General features: G+C 35.4%; 1 protein-coding gene across 1 annotated transcript; it reads left to right on the plus strand.

The window, feature by feature from the left end:
- Window positions 1–6,823: 6,823 nt before the first annotated feature.
- Window positions 6,824–10,659, plus strand: LOC133669230 (basic leucine zipper 61-like). The gene is made up of 4 exons (XM_062089286.1): window positions 6,824–7,921; window positions 8,450–8,540; window positions 8,639–8,765; window positions 9,727–10,659. Exons 1-4 carry the CDS (start codon window positions 7,293–7,295, stop codon window positions 9,831–9,833), a joined length of 954 nt encoding a protein of 317 aa, XP_061945270.1. The 5' UTR covers window positions 6,824–7,292; the 3' UTR covers window positions 9,834–10,659.
- Window positions 10,660–18,729: the final 8,070 nt, after the last annotated feature.

Here is an 18,729-nt window from a genome sequence, read left to right on the forward strand (position 1 = left end):
TAAAAAAAACAAATCAATCAAGAAAATAATTCAAAACAAATAAAAATTAAAAGAATCAGGACTAAATTTAAAAAAATAAAATCAAAACAAATGATCAGGAATGAAATTGAAAATAAAATCCAATTAGAAACAATAAATGTAAATAAAATAATTGCAAATAAGAGAAGAGGGATTGAATCAAAAGAAAAAATAAATTGAAAAGCTTATATGAATTTTTGCATGGCTAACACACAATCCAAGAAAGAAAGAGAAGAAAAAAAAAAGAAAAAAAAGCAATTTCAAGCTAAACCACGCCGAACTACCTTACACACGCTACCTATAGAGGAAGAGGACGCTGAGATGAATTAAATGATGTGGCAGAATCATAGTTACAACGCCAGAGCCAGCCGCACGCACCACCAGAAGGCGGCTTAGCGGAAGACACGTTGACACGTGCGATGCACACGTTAGCAACTTTTTCATATATTTTTTTGTGCAAAAATTGAAAATGCTTTCAGAACTAAATAATATTAACAAACAAATTATGATAAAATTACAACCAAGCTCCTGAAGAAAAACTAAAAAATTTGAATTGTAAAGGTAATGTAGTAATTTTACTGTTCTATAAATTTTGAAAATACAAAAAACACCTTTGTGCAGAAGGCATTAGATTATTTTAAAGGGTTATATTAGTAATTTTACCATATATTTAAAATTTTAATTACCAAAATAATCTCGTATAATCATAAAAAAAAAAATATTTATATCATGGTGAAGATCATCCTACCCCTGAAGCTAAGGAAAAAGATAAGATAACAAAAAGATAAAATAGTCATAACATTGTTGCAATGTATTCTAGAGTCACTTTCAAGTATTGACTATAATTGCAAGACTTGACTCGGGATCTTATATGAAAAAGGCTTGAATCACCGAATTATTACATCAATTTAAATTAATTATCTTTTTAATTAAAATAATATTATTTTATTTTTTAACTTATTATTAACCCGACTAAATATAGATCAAGTTTGATAAAGTTAATTAGTAGGTAAACCATAATTAGCCAGGTTAATGTGTTTTGGTTTTGAAATTAAAACGAAGTCAAAGTAAGGTTTCAAATCGTGCTGGGTCAACTCGCTAATCCGAGCAGGTTCAATACTCATTGTATGGAGACAATGTTAGTTCACTTACTAGGGAGTTTCTTTTTCACGATTTGATCACGTCTAGAGCAAAAACCCACCGAGCAGAGGAGCCAAATTAACATGTCAAGAGTTCAAAGTACTAGTTGGAGTATATTTTATACTGTAAAGGATTGTGGTTTCCATATCTGTTGTATAACTGGTGCGGAACTTGTGGCCTCATGGCGCATGCATCTGCGAGGCGTGAAGGGTATTATTAGCTTCTGGTTTCATCGCAACTCGCAACGCTCACTAGACTCGGCGTTAGAGTTGTATGCGACGACGCCATTGTTTATACACGAAACCTCCAAGTCACAAACTCTAATTTTCGTTGCTGGATTTGGACTGTCCCATTGAGGGATAGTGAACAGGTTAATTAAGGGTATTTTCAGACCAGTTTTTAAACATTAACATCGATTTTTCTGAATTTTTTTTCAACGAAAGATCATCAATGTCCAGATCAATGGAGATCAAACCTAAAAGATCACATGGGAGTAAACCTAACTCACTCATTACCAACCGGTTTAAACCTCCAAAACACGAATCTTGGTTCTATAAGCAACTGATCCCTGCCTATTATTCTATGACTGCTTGACAGGCTGCATTCATGCTTTCTTGTTATATTCTAATCAGTTGATTATTTGCTAAGAACTTCTCTAATCATGTGATACAATATAATGCTAATTATTATTATTATCATGGCTCCATTTTCTAATCAAAGTTTCTTGTTCACAGATGAGAGAGAGGGAGGGAGGGAGGGAGGGGGAGGGGACATGATCACATGCCATTTTTATAATTATTAGTAGATGCCTGCATGAAGATTGCCTGATTGCAAGGCACTTAATTTCTTGAGGTAAAAGGCTTCAGAAATAAAATAAAAAAAGAAAAAGAAAAGAGAATTCCCTAAACATCTCTGTCTGGTAATGATTAGTGCATCCCATAAAGTTGAATTAATAAAAACCAACATAAATTCGAGGCTCCATGGAAGGTGCCGAGCTAGGAGCTGTTTGTAGATGTGGTAGCTAAGCCAAGTTAATCATTATAGAAAACAAAGAGGACACAGTGCCCTACATGTGGGCATGGTTTGGGGACAAAGCAAAGAAAACTTCGAGCCTGCAGCAAAGCAATTCACATGGTCTGGGACTGACATCATCCCCTTGCTTGCCCTAGTCTAATTATTAATAGCCACTGCTAACTTCTTTATTTTTGTTTTGTTTAATATAATTAGTTAATAAGTTACGTCGGAGATATAAAAATAAATTTTGATGTTAATTTATGTATTTTTAAAATAAAAAATATAAAGAACATATTCTTTTTATCCATCTTTTCCGTCTTACATCAAGAAATATATACATTAAGCTTGTTATTTTTTTTTCCCAACCATATGTCGTCTGTCTCCATCTCTACTACCTCCTCCTCAATGTCTCAATCTTCTCCTCCTCCGATTTTGTCTATGATTTTTGTTTGAACAAGATCAGTTGATTTTGATCGAACACCCTTATCTCTTCTTTATCTGCACCTGTTCTTCAACAAATTGTTGGTCTCGAGACCTCTTGTGATGTTTAGATATCACTTTGGAGAAAATATTTTCTGCGACGTCTCGTGCCCGCCAAAGGAACACTCTAGTTAGCGATATCAACTTAGTACGTTTGAAAACGGGAGGTATCTTCATTCTAGATTATTTTGAAAAAGCTAAAAGCTTTACTGATGTCACTATTGGACATTCTCTTGGTGATTCTAAAATCAAATCATATGTTTTTTCTAGATTATCCACCGAAAATGATTTTTTATTACCTTAGTTAATACATGTCTGTGCTAGAGAATTATATAAATTATATCTTAAAGTCTCACCTAACAATTTAAATTTTTGAGTTGAATTGATTTTTTAATATGGTATCAGAGTCTTGTTGACTAAGCGGTCACGAGTTCGAATCTCACCACTTTCATTTGGAGATATGTTAGAGAATTATATAAATTATATCTTGATACCTCGTTTAACAATTTAATTTTTTAGATTGACTTGGTTTTTTGACAATTTAGAGCTCTATACCTTTGATAAGTTGTATGGTCATTTGATCATAAATAACTTATGTTTGGAAAAGGTTGTTATTTCATCTGACATGCATCAACATCTCTTCTATTAATATGATTTTATGAAATTCTCAATCTCATGGCCACGAACCCTACACAAATAACCAATCATTTCAAAGATGTGGTCATGGAAAAAACATGGTAGACCTAACTCATCTACAACTCTAACAAACTCATTATGACCATTTTGTTAAATTTTCCTCAAAGTGGGTCATATTGCACCCAAATGCTAGTATAGGTTTGATCATGATTGCCAAGCTTCTTTGACTCCATAAGCATATAATAAAACTCAAATATCTTCATATCAATCTCGGCATCCGAACACTAGTTCTACTCATCATGTCACCTCTAACTTGACAAATCTCAACCTTCACACTAAACACTACTAGACAAGATCAACTCTTGAAAAGGATAGTTCTACTTATCCTTTTCTCCTTTTTCAAATTATTTTTCTCTCAATAATGTTCTCAATGTTCCTTATATAAAAAAGAACATTCTTTCTGATTATCAATTCTCCAAGGATAATTATGTTCATTTTGAATTTCACCCTTTATTTTTTATATGTAAAGTATTAATTATCAGGAGTCACCCTTCTTAAAGGCAAGAGTAACCATAGACTTTACCGATTACAATACCTTTCCAAGGCTTACCATTCCCCCTGCAGTCCATCTAAGTAATTGAGTCTCTGATGACCAGTGACATCATTGTCCAGGACATCTTACATTATATATTGTTCATCAAGTTCTCTTCACACATCAGTTAGTCGCTTCTAATAATTTCTCAAATAATATTTGTCACTCATGTCAACTTAGAAACAATCATGGACTTCCATCTTATTTATCTAGATCTATTTTAAAATGTGCATTAGATTTGCTATTTACAAATGTATAAGGTCCATCCCCTTTAACTCTCTTGTAATGACAATTTTTATTATCTTATTTTATTGATTATTATTCTAAATACACTTGGTTTTTTCTTATTTCTTTAAAATCTAATGTCTCTACTATTTTTATCAACTCTAAAATCATGTTGTAAGGTTTTTTGGACGTCATATAAAAGTTATTCAACTAGATTGGGGATGCGAGTTCAAGAAATTACATCTTATCCACACTTCCTATAGCTTCTCTCATCATCTTTCATTTCCAGATACACCATCAAAATAGCTTGGTTAGATACAAACATAAAAATTTAGTGAAAACAAGTTCCACTCTTTTTATTGTTGCGGAAAAGGTCTTATCCACTACTGCCTATCTTATCAAAATATGGCCATCTTCCATCACCAAAATAAGTGCCTTTTTAAACTATTTTACAAACAAAATCTAATTATAATTTTTTAAAAACACTTGGTTGTGCTTGTTGGCCTCTTTTTCAAACCTTATAATAAACAAAAAAAGATGAATTTTTTATCCTCTCATTGACTTCTTGGTTATAAAACAAACACAAAGGTTATAAGTGTTTAGACCCTTCAACTAGTTGAATTTTGATTTCTACTAATGTTGTTTTTGGATGAATAGTTCGACTCCCTCGGTCAAAACCTTTATCGATAAATTCTAAAGACCCTCAAATGGTCATTGCCACAACTTCTTCAAAAACCAACTATAGTTTCTACTCCTAATCCAATGCATTCTTAAGTGTATTAAATTGCCATGTTTTTAAGCATAACAGATTTTTTTTATAAAAGAATAATTCAAATAATATTTTTTAAAAATACTTTTTTAAAAAAATAAAATCAAGTTTTATTTAAATTTTAATCGAGTTAATTAGATCATGAATTAACTTATCAGGCTAACTAAGTTTGATGAAGTTAATTCTTACTTAATTTAACATGAAACTCATTTCTAATTAGGTATTAATTTATTGAATTCAATTAGGTTTAATAACACTTGATAAAACAATTACACTGAAGTTTATATTCTAGCTCTACAAAATTAATAATATTTAAAAAATCCTCCCTTGTATTCAAGTTTATTTCATAAAAACAAAACACCCTATTGATTCTAAAATCCTATTTTTGATTCTAATTAAGTATAAAAATATCATTGGATTAACTAAAGGCACTCTATAAACAAGGAATGATCTATACGAACATCAAAGAATCGTCGAAGCTCCTATCTTAACAGAAAAGAGAAGACGAGCCCAAGAATAGCGGTATTGGTAATTGGTATTTGGTAATTTGATTTTTGAAAATAAGCCTTTGATTACTAATTAAAATTATTATTCTTATAATTATTTTATTTTAAAATTGCGAATACAAAATAAACTAAGTAGCAATCCACAATTTTTTTTTTTCATTTTTGTCCTCAATTTTTATTATTTAATTCCAGCTTTATGTGACTAATTTCATGACAAATTTGTTAAAAAATTTAAGAAAAGAAAAACAAAATCAACAATAGAGGATCAAAGTGTAAAATAAAGAGGATCAAAGTTTTTATCATCTTCATATTTCTTTTTTCTTTCTTCATAGTCTTTATAGTTTTTGTAATTTTAATTTTGGTCCAAAACTCATTTTCTTAACATTTATATAAGTCCTTGAGTTAGAAAAAGAAGAGAGAAAATCGCTTGACAATAGTAAAAAGAGAGAGAGTTTCCAATTTGATCACTAAACTTGTCATTTTTTATGTCAATGAGAGGAGTTCGGTGGTGGGGAGTTGTTCCTATAAATATGTTTGAAAAGTAAATCATGTTCTGCTTTGATTTTTTTTATTCGGTTCAATATTGTTTTTTTGTTTTTGTGATTTTAGATTGTTTTAAGGTTATTATATGTTTTAATGAGGTTTTTATGATGTTTACTATATTTTTTGGATGAAAATAATTGAAAATAAATTTTCAATCTAAAATGCCTCACCTTAAATTTACAGCCACCATAGTGATGGTTGAATTTTAGGCTGATGCCTAACAAACTATGCATTATCTATTTAAAAAGAAAAAGAAAAAAACATATGGCCTCGTGCCTTGACTTTTTTGTTTTCAGTTATACGCTTGCTAGGCCACCCATGCTTGCATGACTAGCTTGAGTTTTTTTTTTCCAGTTTTTTTTTTAATATTAAGTTTTTGTTGAATTTTTTTTAGTTTTTATTTTTTAATTTTATATTTTAATATGTGGTTGATTTTAAATTGGTATTTATTTTTTATTTCAAGTAATTAAATAGAAAAATGTTATTGAATCCAATAGAATTTATAATTCGAATAATGAGTTTAACGAGTTAATCTAATATGTTTTTATCTTAAAAAAAACATCATCTTAATTATTTTTTAATTCAAACTATAATTTTACATATTATTTACACTGGCTTTGAACTTCCAGGCAATGCCTGGGTTGCTTTTTTGTCATTTGTCAAGAAAAGATACCCAGAAAATGAATGAGCCATTGATTGGAGTTGTTTATCTTCAAAGGGTAAATGGTAATTTTCTTTTTTCTTTTTTTATGATGTTAAAATAATGAGACTATTATTGTAAGGGTAAGGTACCCTTCTGAGGGAGGGTCACCAAGGGCACGTGGTCACTGATTCCGCTACATATTAAACAACTAGCGACTTTTAAGTAATACCGTTGAGACACAACACAAACACAACCTCCTCACAGCTGTTGATAGTTGTCCAATCTTCTCCCCCATGTGACCCCACTGCATGCCCCCCTCCCGCAGAGAGAAATAAGTTTTCTTTCTAATAATATATACTTTCATGGGAAGACACGAGATCAAAAGATTGGCCTTTTAATGATGGTGTTCTTCTTCTTGTTGTTGTTGTGTCTTTCTTCCCCCCTTTTCCTTGCCCTCTCTCCAGCATCACATTGTTCTGTTTAATTTTATAGTCTTGTTAATCATCATCATCATCACAGCAACAACTTGTTGAACATTGCTGGCGGATGGTTTGTATATAAACATATATACACGTGTATGTATATGTCAGTTTGTAAGAGATTGTTTTTGAAGTTTCTCTTGATCTTTCTTTGATCATCTGGTTTTCTTCTTCTTCTTCTTCTCTGAATTGTGTCATTTGGGATTGTTCGTCATATTGCTGTTGTGATTACATATTACAATACCAAATGGCACAATTACCTCCGAAAATACCAAATAATATGACACCGAGTTGGCCTGATTTCTCTCATAAGAAGTCACCTTCCATTTGTATTATGGGGACATCGCCACCCCACGATGCTAATGCGGTCATTCCTACCGTTACCGCTAACACCACCGCTACTGTCGCATCGCAAAACCCTTCGTGGGTTGATGAATTCCTCGACTTCTCGTTGACGAGACGTGGGACGCACCGGAGGTCGGTGAGTGACTCCATTGCATTCCTAGAAGAAGCACCGACAATGCTAGAGGAATGTCGTTCCACGGGTGCACCGGGATTAGGGTCACGGCATTACAGTAGCAGTGACTTTGACAGATTTGATGATGAACAGTTTATGTCCATGTTTAACGATGGTATCTCAAATGCTGTGGCAGCTCCTAATTCAAGCTCCACACCTTCTTCGCCGTCTGATCATAACAGCATTAATGACGAGAAAGAAGCTACGCTGTCTGAGCAACAGCAACAGCAGAAAGTGAGGGATGAGAATGACGAAGGGCAAAATCTATCTGAATGGGAGACACCAAGTACCGTCCCAAGCGCAACCAATCCTGCTACTACTTCTAATGAAAATAAAATTGATCCCAAGAGAGTTAAGAGGTAAGCATACACATAATAACAAAAGGTGATTTTTTTCATTTTCGGAACACAACGATATTCTGTAATTTTTTTTTATTAATTAAGTTAGCCTACGTGAATTGTTCAAACCCTTCTTCTGATCTGCAATTTAATGCATTTCTATGATAATTTTGTGTATTTTAAGTTTACTTTTAGCTGGTTGATCACTGAAAGAATCACAAGCCATAAATATTACTACTAACATGCAATCTTGTTGCATTCATGTCTGTGTCAGTTAATTTAGGTATCTTTAACATGAAAAGAAAAGGCCATCTCAAAAGTTCTAAATTAGGATAGGAAGGACTCAAGGATTAGCTTGAGAAGAAATTATTTTCGGCCACTATATAGTTTTAGAGAAAGCAAAAAATCAGTGCTCCTAGAGTTATATACGTGTATATATACTAGACAATAATATTGTTAATTTAGAGCCTTTATGAGAAATCATGCTCTAGTAATTAACTTAATTTGAGTGATTACACAATCTAATTATTATTTTTTTGGCTTTATCAGAATCTTGGCAAACAGACAATCTGCTCAAAGATCACGAGTGAGGAAACTGCAGTACATATCTGAGCTTGAACGTAGTGTAACATCATTGCAAGTATGTAGTTTTCAATTATCCCTTGAATTGTCTCTTACATCTCTTCATAATTATTTAGCTAATTATTCTGTATGGTTTGAATTCTGTGCTTAATGAAGGCTGAAGTTTCTGTGTTATCACCAAGGGTTGCATATCTAGACCATCAAAGGTTGCTTCTAAATGTTGACAACAGTGCTCTTAAGCAAAGAATCGCTGCACTGTCTCAAGATAAGATTTTCAAAGATGGTAATTAATCTCTTACTTATCCTTAATCTCATCTTGATCAGGATACAAATTACTTTAACAATAGTCTCAGTCCTACGTGCACAGGTTAATTATAGTGATCAGCTAGCTATCTTGAGTGAGCTATAATCCATTTCATAATTAAAGCAACTGTTAATGCATGTTCACAAATATTATACAACTCCATTATTTAATACATAGCATGTGAATCGATCCCCTTCTGTTCTATATAGTATTAAGGAATCAAATTATAATATATGATCAATTCTTAAGGTTTCAAAAGTGGGATTTATAGTTTTTTAATAAGTTTTGCTCAATTTTCTCTGGGGGGACCAAAATTGAAATGGGAACTAAATGCAACAGCTACACATTAAATAAGATGTTATTTTCATCATCATCATGTTATTATAGACAAGACAAATTCGTATAATATATATATAGAAATTCTCTCAGTACTTGATCCACTGATAGTTAATCTGCGCACAAGTATATAGCTAGCTAGCCTTGAATAAAAAGCATCTCGTGGTAGGTTGCCCGTTACATTTATTTTACAAGATAAATGTTTGGTTGAATGGCTGTTCTGGAGGGTGGAGAGACTTAATTCACAAGGGACAGCCAAGCCAATTTTAAGTCCTTAACTTCTATATATAAATTTCTTAATCCACAGGTGTTAATCCCACATGGGTTACTAAGGCAGTACAATTTCAGAAAGGAAATGAAAAATCCCATTTAAGTGAACCCAAATTGTAATAGATCCGGCTACAATCATGAGTTTTCGCGGTGATTTTCTATAATGTATTCTGGTTTGGTCTACACTAACCTTGTATATGCAATAATGTTTCTTGCTTGCCATGCTCAAATGCATTGAATGTTTTAAATTTGGAGTACTCAAGCTTGATGGTCGCAATATATGTTTAATACTGGATATTGGCCTGACTAGCTAATTGATCTGGAACAAATGCAGCTCATCAAGAAGCATTGAGGAAGGAGATAGAGAGACTGAGGCAAGTTTATCAGCAACAAAACCTCAAGATGGATAAAACGAACAGCAGCATCAACCAGAACAAATGACCCCACAACTCCTACTACCGAAAAGAACGGCAGCTTCTTCGAGTTTAGCTCCTCTCAAGATTGTTTCAAGAATGTTAATAGTGAAAAGTAAATCCTCTTTATCATGGGACAACAGGAAAATGGTACAAAGTGACATGATTTCATTATCTGACTATTCCCTACAAAACAATGAAGAAAATTTTGGAGCATCTTAAGCATCCAAAAAATTTTCTTGGATGCTTAATTAAGTGGGATAGGAATATTTTGGTGTTTGAAAGCAAAGGTAGGTAGAGTTCATTACTCACTTGACCATGCTCGGAAAATTTACTGGGAAAAGATAGTCACAAACATTTTGAAGAGCTGGGGCTAAGATTTGGATCTCTCCCTGTGCTGCTGCCAACTAAGCTGTGCATTCACGTGCAGTGTTCACATCTTGCAGGGACCACTCAAGATTTGCATGATTGGATGGCTAGCAGAGAAAATCATGTGCATCTGTGATTTAAAAGAGCCCAAAAAACAAAAAGAAAAAAAGAAGTAGCTGATCAGAAAAAAAGAAAAAAAATATTATTTTTCTTGCTTTAACTGCTTAGGAGGAGGGTTACTATGGCTGGTGATGATGATTCTTTTGCATATTAAATGTTGTTTATTCTTTTTATAAGTCATGTTGGAAGGCAAAGTATGATGGTTTATGGGTCTGAAAGAAGGAAGGGTGGGCTGTCAGGGAAGTGTTTTTTGATACTTACTTTGATGTCAGAATATTTTTTCTTTTTCAATGTCATCTTTGTTGTAATAATTTTTATTTTTCAAATTATTACTAAAAAACTGAATATATATATATATATATATATATATATATATATATATATATATTCCCAATTGTATATAGTAAAATTTGTAAAAAGTTGTGTAATATTGTATGTGTACTGATGGATGGCTTGATCGTGGATACATTCTGAAGTTTACATCAACATTTATCAGACATGAAAAATAATTATCAGCATTGTCGGATTTCCATGTACGAGAGCACTTGAACCATAAATGCTTAAATAATTTTCTGACAGTAGGAATAGTAGTTCCAGTTTTTGCTGGCTTTGCCATTAATTTTCCCTCAAACCCTCTGAGAAAGAAGTCTAGATCTTGAATCTGGGTCCTGCTGCTACCCCTTCCCTTGCTTTGGAGCTGAGAATAAGAGTGTTTGGACAGAACATAGATGATTCAGATTTAAGTGTATCACAAAATGGCTTGAGATGAATCCTTCTTGGAAACTTATGACCTAAGAAGTCTTCAGTAATCTTAACAACTGGGGTTTTCCAGACTTTACAGTTTACATGTTAAAAGAGACATTGGTGGCATGCCCTTTTCATTTAGGACATTAGGGTATACATACAAGTGTGAGGCATTTCTTTTTTCTGTTGATGATGAAATATGGATGCAATTTATCTCAATTTATCCACCAAAACCTTGGCTTTTCTTTTGCCTGCATTTTCCATTTTCTAAACGGAGGACCCTTGTTCATGTGTGGCTGGATCTTGCTGCGTTTCCTTAATGTTGTCCAGATCAATAATTCTGTTGCAGCTGGATCAGGTTGCTGCTGCTGTGGCTGCTCTACCTGTGGCTGATGCTGCTGGTCCTGGTGGTTCGTCTGCTGCTGCTTCTTCCGGGGCTCTTCTTATTTTCTCGCGGGGACAAGTACAAAAGATCAGAAGAACAATTGTGGATGTTCCAACGATAATTCCAAAGAGTCCCCGGAAGCTGGAAAGTCGTAGTCTGTCAGTATGGTCATCGGATTCTGAGGCCAAGCACTTGTACGAGGAGGTCAAAGAATTATCAAGGTCTTTGATGCCCCACTTTCTGCTACCTCCACAACTGCTTCTGAAATGTCAAGAAGATACGGGGAACTGCTATGAAAAACCTGTAAAAATAAGATCAAATAGTCTTCTAACAATACTGAAAACGCTGTAGAATTGAAAACACATGGAAACAATGAGACGTTAATGGTGAAACGATACTCACAAATCCAAAACCGCCAACTCTGTATGTTGGTCCTGAAGTAGTGAATCCCTTGCAAATGTTTAGCTAGGAAAACTTTGATGCAAGGAACCTCAAGATATGCTGCTGCAATCTCTTCACTAACAAGAGCTTGAGCATAACCATGCATTTCCTGAATAAATCCTTACAATATTGTCAGGGTGAATCTTTAATACATCTCTCAAATCTGCCACCACAAAGGAGTCTCCATCACACCCAATCTTTGCTCCCGTCTTCCTCAGTGCTTCACATCAACAGTTGCCGAACCAATCCTTCGAACAGCAAAGATGGATGTTAAATTAGCGGTGAAGCTTTTGTTGTGCATACTAGACCGAAAACAAACACAAATAAAACACAAAACAAGCAGATTTACGTGGTTTCTCAAAACCGGGTACGTCCACGGAGGCAGCAGATTGTATATTAATGAAGGAATGATACAAACACTCAACTCAACCCAATACAACCCACAAAAAACTAGTGTTTCACTCTTACACTCTTTTCTCTCAAATCTTCACTTGCATTCACTCTCACAGTTGCACTCACCACTCTTCTCTGCACACTTGCTTTTTGCACGCTCAACACTTTCTCTACTCTGCACTCTCTCCCGTCTCTCTCTTTATAGGTGAATGGAGAAGCATTGACAGCAACCCATGTGCAAAACCAACTACTACAATGACAAAAGTCATGGTGGTTGGAGAAAGGTTGACAAAAATGTTGACAATTGCTACAAATCTCCACCTTGGCAAGATTTTTCCATCCAATCCTCGTGATCAATCAATGCTACCTTTAATGCACCATATGGCGCTGCACCCTGAAGGTGTTCAACACCGAGAGATGTTGACCAAGTCCAAACAATGTTGGAACTTGATCCATGAGACACATTTTGTGAGCATGTTAGCTGGATTATCTGCGGTACCAATCTTTTGTAGCAGAATATCCCCTTCATCCACAATTTCTCGAACAAAATGAAATCGAACATCGATGTGCTTGGTGTGGGAATGATGAACCTGATTCTTTGCAAGACAAATAGCACTTTGACTATCACAATGGACATCCACGTGCTCTTGAACAATTCCCAAATCTTCAATCAACCCATGTAACCAAATAGCTTCCTTGAAAGCTTCCGTTACTGCCATGTACTCTGCCTCAGTTGTTGACAAAGCTACTGTTGATTGTAACGTTGACCTCCAACTTACAGGCCCTTTAGCAAGTGTAAACACATAACCTGTTGTTGAACGACGCTTGTCTAAGTCACCAGCATAGTCCGAGTCCACATAACCAACTAAATTTTGTCCGAGTTTATCATCCCTCTCAAACTTTAAACCAATATTAGTTGTGCCATGAATGTACCGTAAAATCCACTTAACTGCCTGCCAGTGACCCTTTCCCGGATCATGCATATACCTGCTCACCATACTGACAACATGTGAAATATCTGGTCTCGTACAAACCATCGCATACATTAATGCACCAACTGCATTTGCATAAGGAATTTGAGCCATCTGTTTGCGCTCTTTCTCTGTGTGTGGAGACATTGAAGCACTTAGCTTAAAATGAGGAGCTAAAGGTGTGCTTACAGGCTTGGTCTTACCATCTACCCCAAATCTCTGTAGAATTTTCTTCAAGTATTGGGTCTGTGTCAAACAGACTGTGCCTTTTCTTCTGTCTCTCTGAATCTCCATGCCAAGAATCTTCTTAGCTTCTCCAAGGTCCTTCATTTCAAACTCAGTTCTCAGTTGAGCTTTCAGTTTATCAATCTCCACCTTGCTCTTTGATGCGATCAACATATCATCCACATATAAGAGCAAATAGATGAAAGAACCATCAAGAAGTTTGCGAAAATATACACAGTTGTCAAACTGACTCCGTGTGTATCCATGTTCTACCATGAACTTATCAAATCGCTTATACCACTGGCGAGGAGATTGTTTCAATCCATACAATGACTTCTTCAGTTTACAAGCCCAATTCTCTTTCCCAGTGACTTTGAAACCATCTGGCTGAGACATGTAAATTTCCTCTTTCAAATCTCCATGTAGGAAGGCAGTTTTCACATCAAGTTGGGCTAACTCCAAATCAAACTGTGCAACCAAGGCTAGCAGAATACGAATTGATGAATGCTTAACAACTGGAGAGAATACCTCATTATAATCTATCCCCTCCTTCTGAGCATAGCCTTTTGCTACCAATCTTTCTTTGAATCGGATGTTGTCTTTTCCAGAATTACCTTCCTTCTTGGCATATACCCACTTGCAACCAATTGTCTTCTTTAGGGAGTTGTAACAAATCCCAAGTCTGATTCTTGTGGAGAGATTTCATCTCTTCATCCATTGCCTCTTTCCATTTTGCACTTTCTACACTCTGTACTGCTTCTTTGTAGGTGTAGGGGATTCCATCATCAATCACCGGAAGTGCATAAGCCACCATGTTACAATACCGAGCAGGTTTCTTGATAACCCTTTTTGGTTTACTCGTTGCAATGCATTATTGTTGTGTGGTTGCTGAAGTTATTGCATCCTCTTCATCTGAACTTTCATCTAAATCTCCTTTAGTAGGGATTGTCTGAACAGTCTTTACAGGAAAGACTGAAGTCTCCAACTCCACCTGTTGTGCATCACCAGACTGTTTTTCCTTCTCCTGTGATTTCTCTGGTTGTAACATGCCAGACTCATCAAAAGTGACATCTCTACTCAAAATCACTTTTTTTGATTCAGAACACCAGAGTCTGTAACCTTTCACTCCTCCACTAAAGCCCAAAAATATAGCTTTCTTGGCTCTAGGATCTAGCTTGGACTCAGTAACATGATAATATGCTGAGCAACCAAATATACGCATAGAGTCATAATCATTTACAGGAGAACCTGACCATACCTCTAAGGGGATTCTTCCATTTAATGCTGCTGAAGGTAACCGGTTAACAATATGACGAGCATAACTCAATGCCTCGCCCCAGAACACTTTGCTTAGTCCCGAATGTGATAGCATATATCGGACTTTCTCCACCAATGTGTGGTTCATGCATTCTGCTACCCCATTCTGTTGTGGTGTTTTGCGAACAGTAAAATGTCACTTGATCCCTTCATTCTGACAAACTTCAAAGAAAGGATCTGAAGTGTACTCGCCACCATTATCTGACTGAAGAGTCTTAACTCTCCTTCTAGTTTGAGTCTCCACCATTTTCTTCCATTTCAGAAAGATATCAAAGACCTCATCCTTGTGTTTCATCATGTACACCCATACTCGTCTTGAGAAATCATCAATAAAAGTAACAAACCAATGATTACCTCCAATAGATTCATTCTTTGAAGGTCCCCATACATCTGTGCGAACATAATCTAGGATCCTTTTTGTGTTGTGTACCGCAGTGCCAAACTTGACCCTTGACTGTTTTCCAAGAACACAATGCTCACAGAACCCATGCTTCCCAATCTTGGCGCCTTTTAATAGACCTTGCTTGACTAATCCTTGCAAAGCCTTTTCACCAGCATGACCTAAACGCATGTGCCAAAGTCTGGAATTATCTGCTTCATCATCTTCTATGCTCTTGGAGACAGCTGCTGTACCAGTAATTGTAGATCCATCCAGGAAATATAAGTTTCCTTTCCTCGTGCCTCTTAAGACAACTAATGCACCACGGATTGCTCTCAGGACTCCACCATGCATGATAATCTTATAACCACTGGATTCTATGACTCCAAGTGAGAAGAGATTTTTCTTCAAGTCAGGTACATACCGTACATCTGTTAGTGTCTTAACTACCCCATTATGCATCTTCAGATGGATAGTCCCAATCCCTTTGATCTCACTAACATCATCATTACCCATCAACACAACTCCTCCATCGAACTCCTCGAGTCTCGAGAATAAGTGCTTGTTAGGGCACATGTGATAGGAACATGCAGAATCAATAATCCATTTACCAGAATGGTTTTCTGGTGATGACACCATGAATGCAGAGTCTCGTTCATCCTCATCTCGTGCAACATTCACAGTTGGTTCGTCTTTTTCCTTATTGCCCTTGATTGGACAATCTTTCTTCCAATGCCCTTTTTTATGACAAAAAGCACACTCATCTTTTGCAAGATATCGTCTGTTTGATGATTCTCCTCTGGATTTTGAGCGAGATCTCCCTCGCCTTCGAAATCTTCTGGGGTTTGTTCTGCCTCTAACTGTCAATGCTTCTGACGTTGACTCCTTGTGAACAATCTGGTCCTTCTTCCGGTACTCATTGTTCACCAAAGCATTAGACACATCAATGAATTTAATCTTTTCTTTACCATACAGTAAAGTGGTGACAAGATGTTCATATGTGTCAGGCAGTGAATTCAATAACAACAGAGCTTTATCTTCATCATCAATTTCCACATCTAAATTCTTCAAATCAGCTATCATTTTATTGAAATCATTCAGATGCTCATTCATAGAAGTACCTTTCTTGTGCTGAAAACGGAAGATCCTTTTCTTCAAGTAGAGACGATTCTCTATACTCTTCTTCATAAACTTGTCCTCCAGTGCTTGCCATAATTCCTTTGCAGAGTTTTGTTTTGAAAAGGCGTACTTCTGATCCTTTACAAGACAAAGTTGGATGGAACTGCAAGCCAACCGATTTATCCTTTCCCAGCTTTTATCATCCAGATCATCTGGTTTATCTTTTAGAGTGAAATCTAAATTTATTTGGATAAGCATATCCATGACTTCACATTTCCACATGCCAAAATTACCTTTCCCATCAAACTTCTCCACCTCAAATTTGGTATTCGATACCGGGATGTATTGTGGAGGTATACCAGCATTCCCCACTGATTTTTATTCTGGAATATCAGCCATTAGGACGTCTTTGGATTACAAATGGAATCCCGAACTTGTTAAAACACACACTTTTATGCTTAAAAGTGCCAAAACAGTAACTTCGATATGCTGTTTAACAAAATGGACACCACGATTGCGTCCGGAATGGTTGAAAATGCTATGAACCAACTTGACTCGGCCAAAAACGGGTCAAAAAATCACTGAGTTGGCCAAAAAACCAATTTGACCGAGTTGACTCAGGGAAGGAATATTTTGTCTCTAATAAAGAATATTCTGTCATAGGAATATTCTCTTACTGTTAAAGGAATATTCTTATTCTGTCAAGAGAATATTCTGTCACTGTTGGATGACGTGGCTGATGACAGGGCGATGTGGACCCTCTGTTGATGACGTAGATGATGACTCAGCACCTACGTGTTGGATGGCGTGACTGTCTTCTCAGGCGAGAATTCCAGCACTGACTGGTTTTTCTGGCAGATTTCCGGCGAAACTTCAACGAGCTCTACAGGGCTCGTTTCAACTCCGATTTCGACGATCTTTATATCGCCGGACTCGTATCGACGAAAGGAATCTCTACAGCTGGTTAAAATCAAGATCTGAGAACTTTGAAAATTCTACAACTTTGAACAGAGAGCTGAAAAACGTGTTTTTCTGTGTTTAAGCTTCCCTAATGCTCTGATACCAATTTGTTGTGCATACTGGACCAAAAGCAAACACAAATAAAACACAAAACAAGCAGATTTACGTGGTTCCCCAAAACCGGGTACGTCCATGGAGGCAGCAGATTGTATATTAATGGAGGAATGATACAAACACTCAACTCAACTCAATACAACCTACAAAAACCAGTGTTTCACTCTTACACTCTTTTCTCTCAAATCTTCACTTGCATTCACTCTCACAGTTGCACTCACCACTCTTCTCTGCACACTTGCTTCTTGCACACTCAGCACTTTCTCTACTTTGCACTCTCTCTCGTCTCTCTCTTTATAAGTGAATGGAGAAGCATTGATAGCAACCCATGTGCAGAACCAATTCAAGAAAAATGTTGACAATTGCTACAGCTTTGAGTGAGAACTAATTCAAGAAAAAGCTACACAACCATCACGATCCGAGACAAATTGCTACGCAATTTACCACCTGCAAGTATGTGAAACAAATATCCAAGTCAGAATTTCTATATAGGCAGTGTTTTGGCTTGAGAAAGTTTTTACCGTTTAAAGAAAATAGTGTTATGAATGCTGAGGAAAGCATGAATCCAATTTGGTTCCACAGACTGCCTTCATGATCTCTGCATCATGATTCCGTTTATCATTCCGTTCAATCAGCCGAAGAACAAGTCCATTATAGATATTGATTATCCCTATTGGGATCCACAAGATTTTTATTAAATAACATGGATCCCTTCTTTAACAAACAAGCACACCAAGATTCTTCAATCAGAAAACAAATAGCTAGATTTCCCTCCCTCGATGAACAATCAACGGTATGCTATAGATTTAAAGCAATCACTATAAACTAAAATCCTGAAAAATTAATTGTCTAAAAACAGAGAGAGCATAAATCTAAGGAAAGGGCCATATGGGCCGATGTGTGTAAATAGCGGGATTTTCAAATACACTTAGGACATAAAACGAGACATTGGGCCAAAGCTCAATAATACGAAACCATCTTCTCAGGTCCTAAGCCCATACCAATGAAGATTGGACCTTATTACAAAGCCCGGATCTCAAATCAATATCTTAAAAGCCCATTAACTTCAACGAACAAAAATGTTTGGTATTGTAGTAACTGTTGTGGTTGTGGTTTGAAAAAAAATATATTTTATAAAAAGTTTTTTTAGTTGAGATTGAGTTGATATTTATGTATGTTTGGTTAAAACTGCAGTTGGAATTGAGATTGAACAAAAAATTGTTTAATATATTTGGTTAAAAATGCTTTTAAAATTTAAATTATAAAATAATTTAAAAAATATATATATTAATATTAATGGTTTTTAATTTAAATATTGTAGATTTAACTATTGCTATTAGATCATGAAATAAATAATACTTTATATAAAATATTTTTTATTGTTCCA

The sequence above is a fragment of the Populus nigra genome, chromosome 12 (genome assembly GCF_951802175.1).
Source record: "Populus nigra chromosome 12, ddPopNigr1.1, whole genome shotgun sequence".
In the NCBI taxonomy this organism is placed as follows: Eukaryota; Viridiplantae; Streptophyta; class Magnoliopsida; order Malpighiales; family Salicaceae; genus Populus; species Populus nigra.

Coding starts and splice junctions, on each gene's coding strand:
- LOC133669230 (XM_062089286.1), top strand. CDS start 7,293: ATGGCACAATTACCTCCGAAAATACCAAATAATATGACACCGAGTTGG. Junction 8,541..8,638: donor GTAGTGTAACATCATTGCAA/GTATGTAGTTTT, acceptor TGCTTAATGAAG/GCTGAAGTTTCTGTGTTATC. Junction 8,766..9,726: donor AGATAAGATTTTCAAAGATG/GTAATTAATCTC, acceptor GAACAAATGCAG/CTCATCAAGAAGCATTGAGG.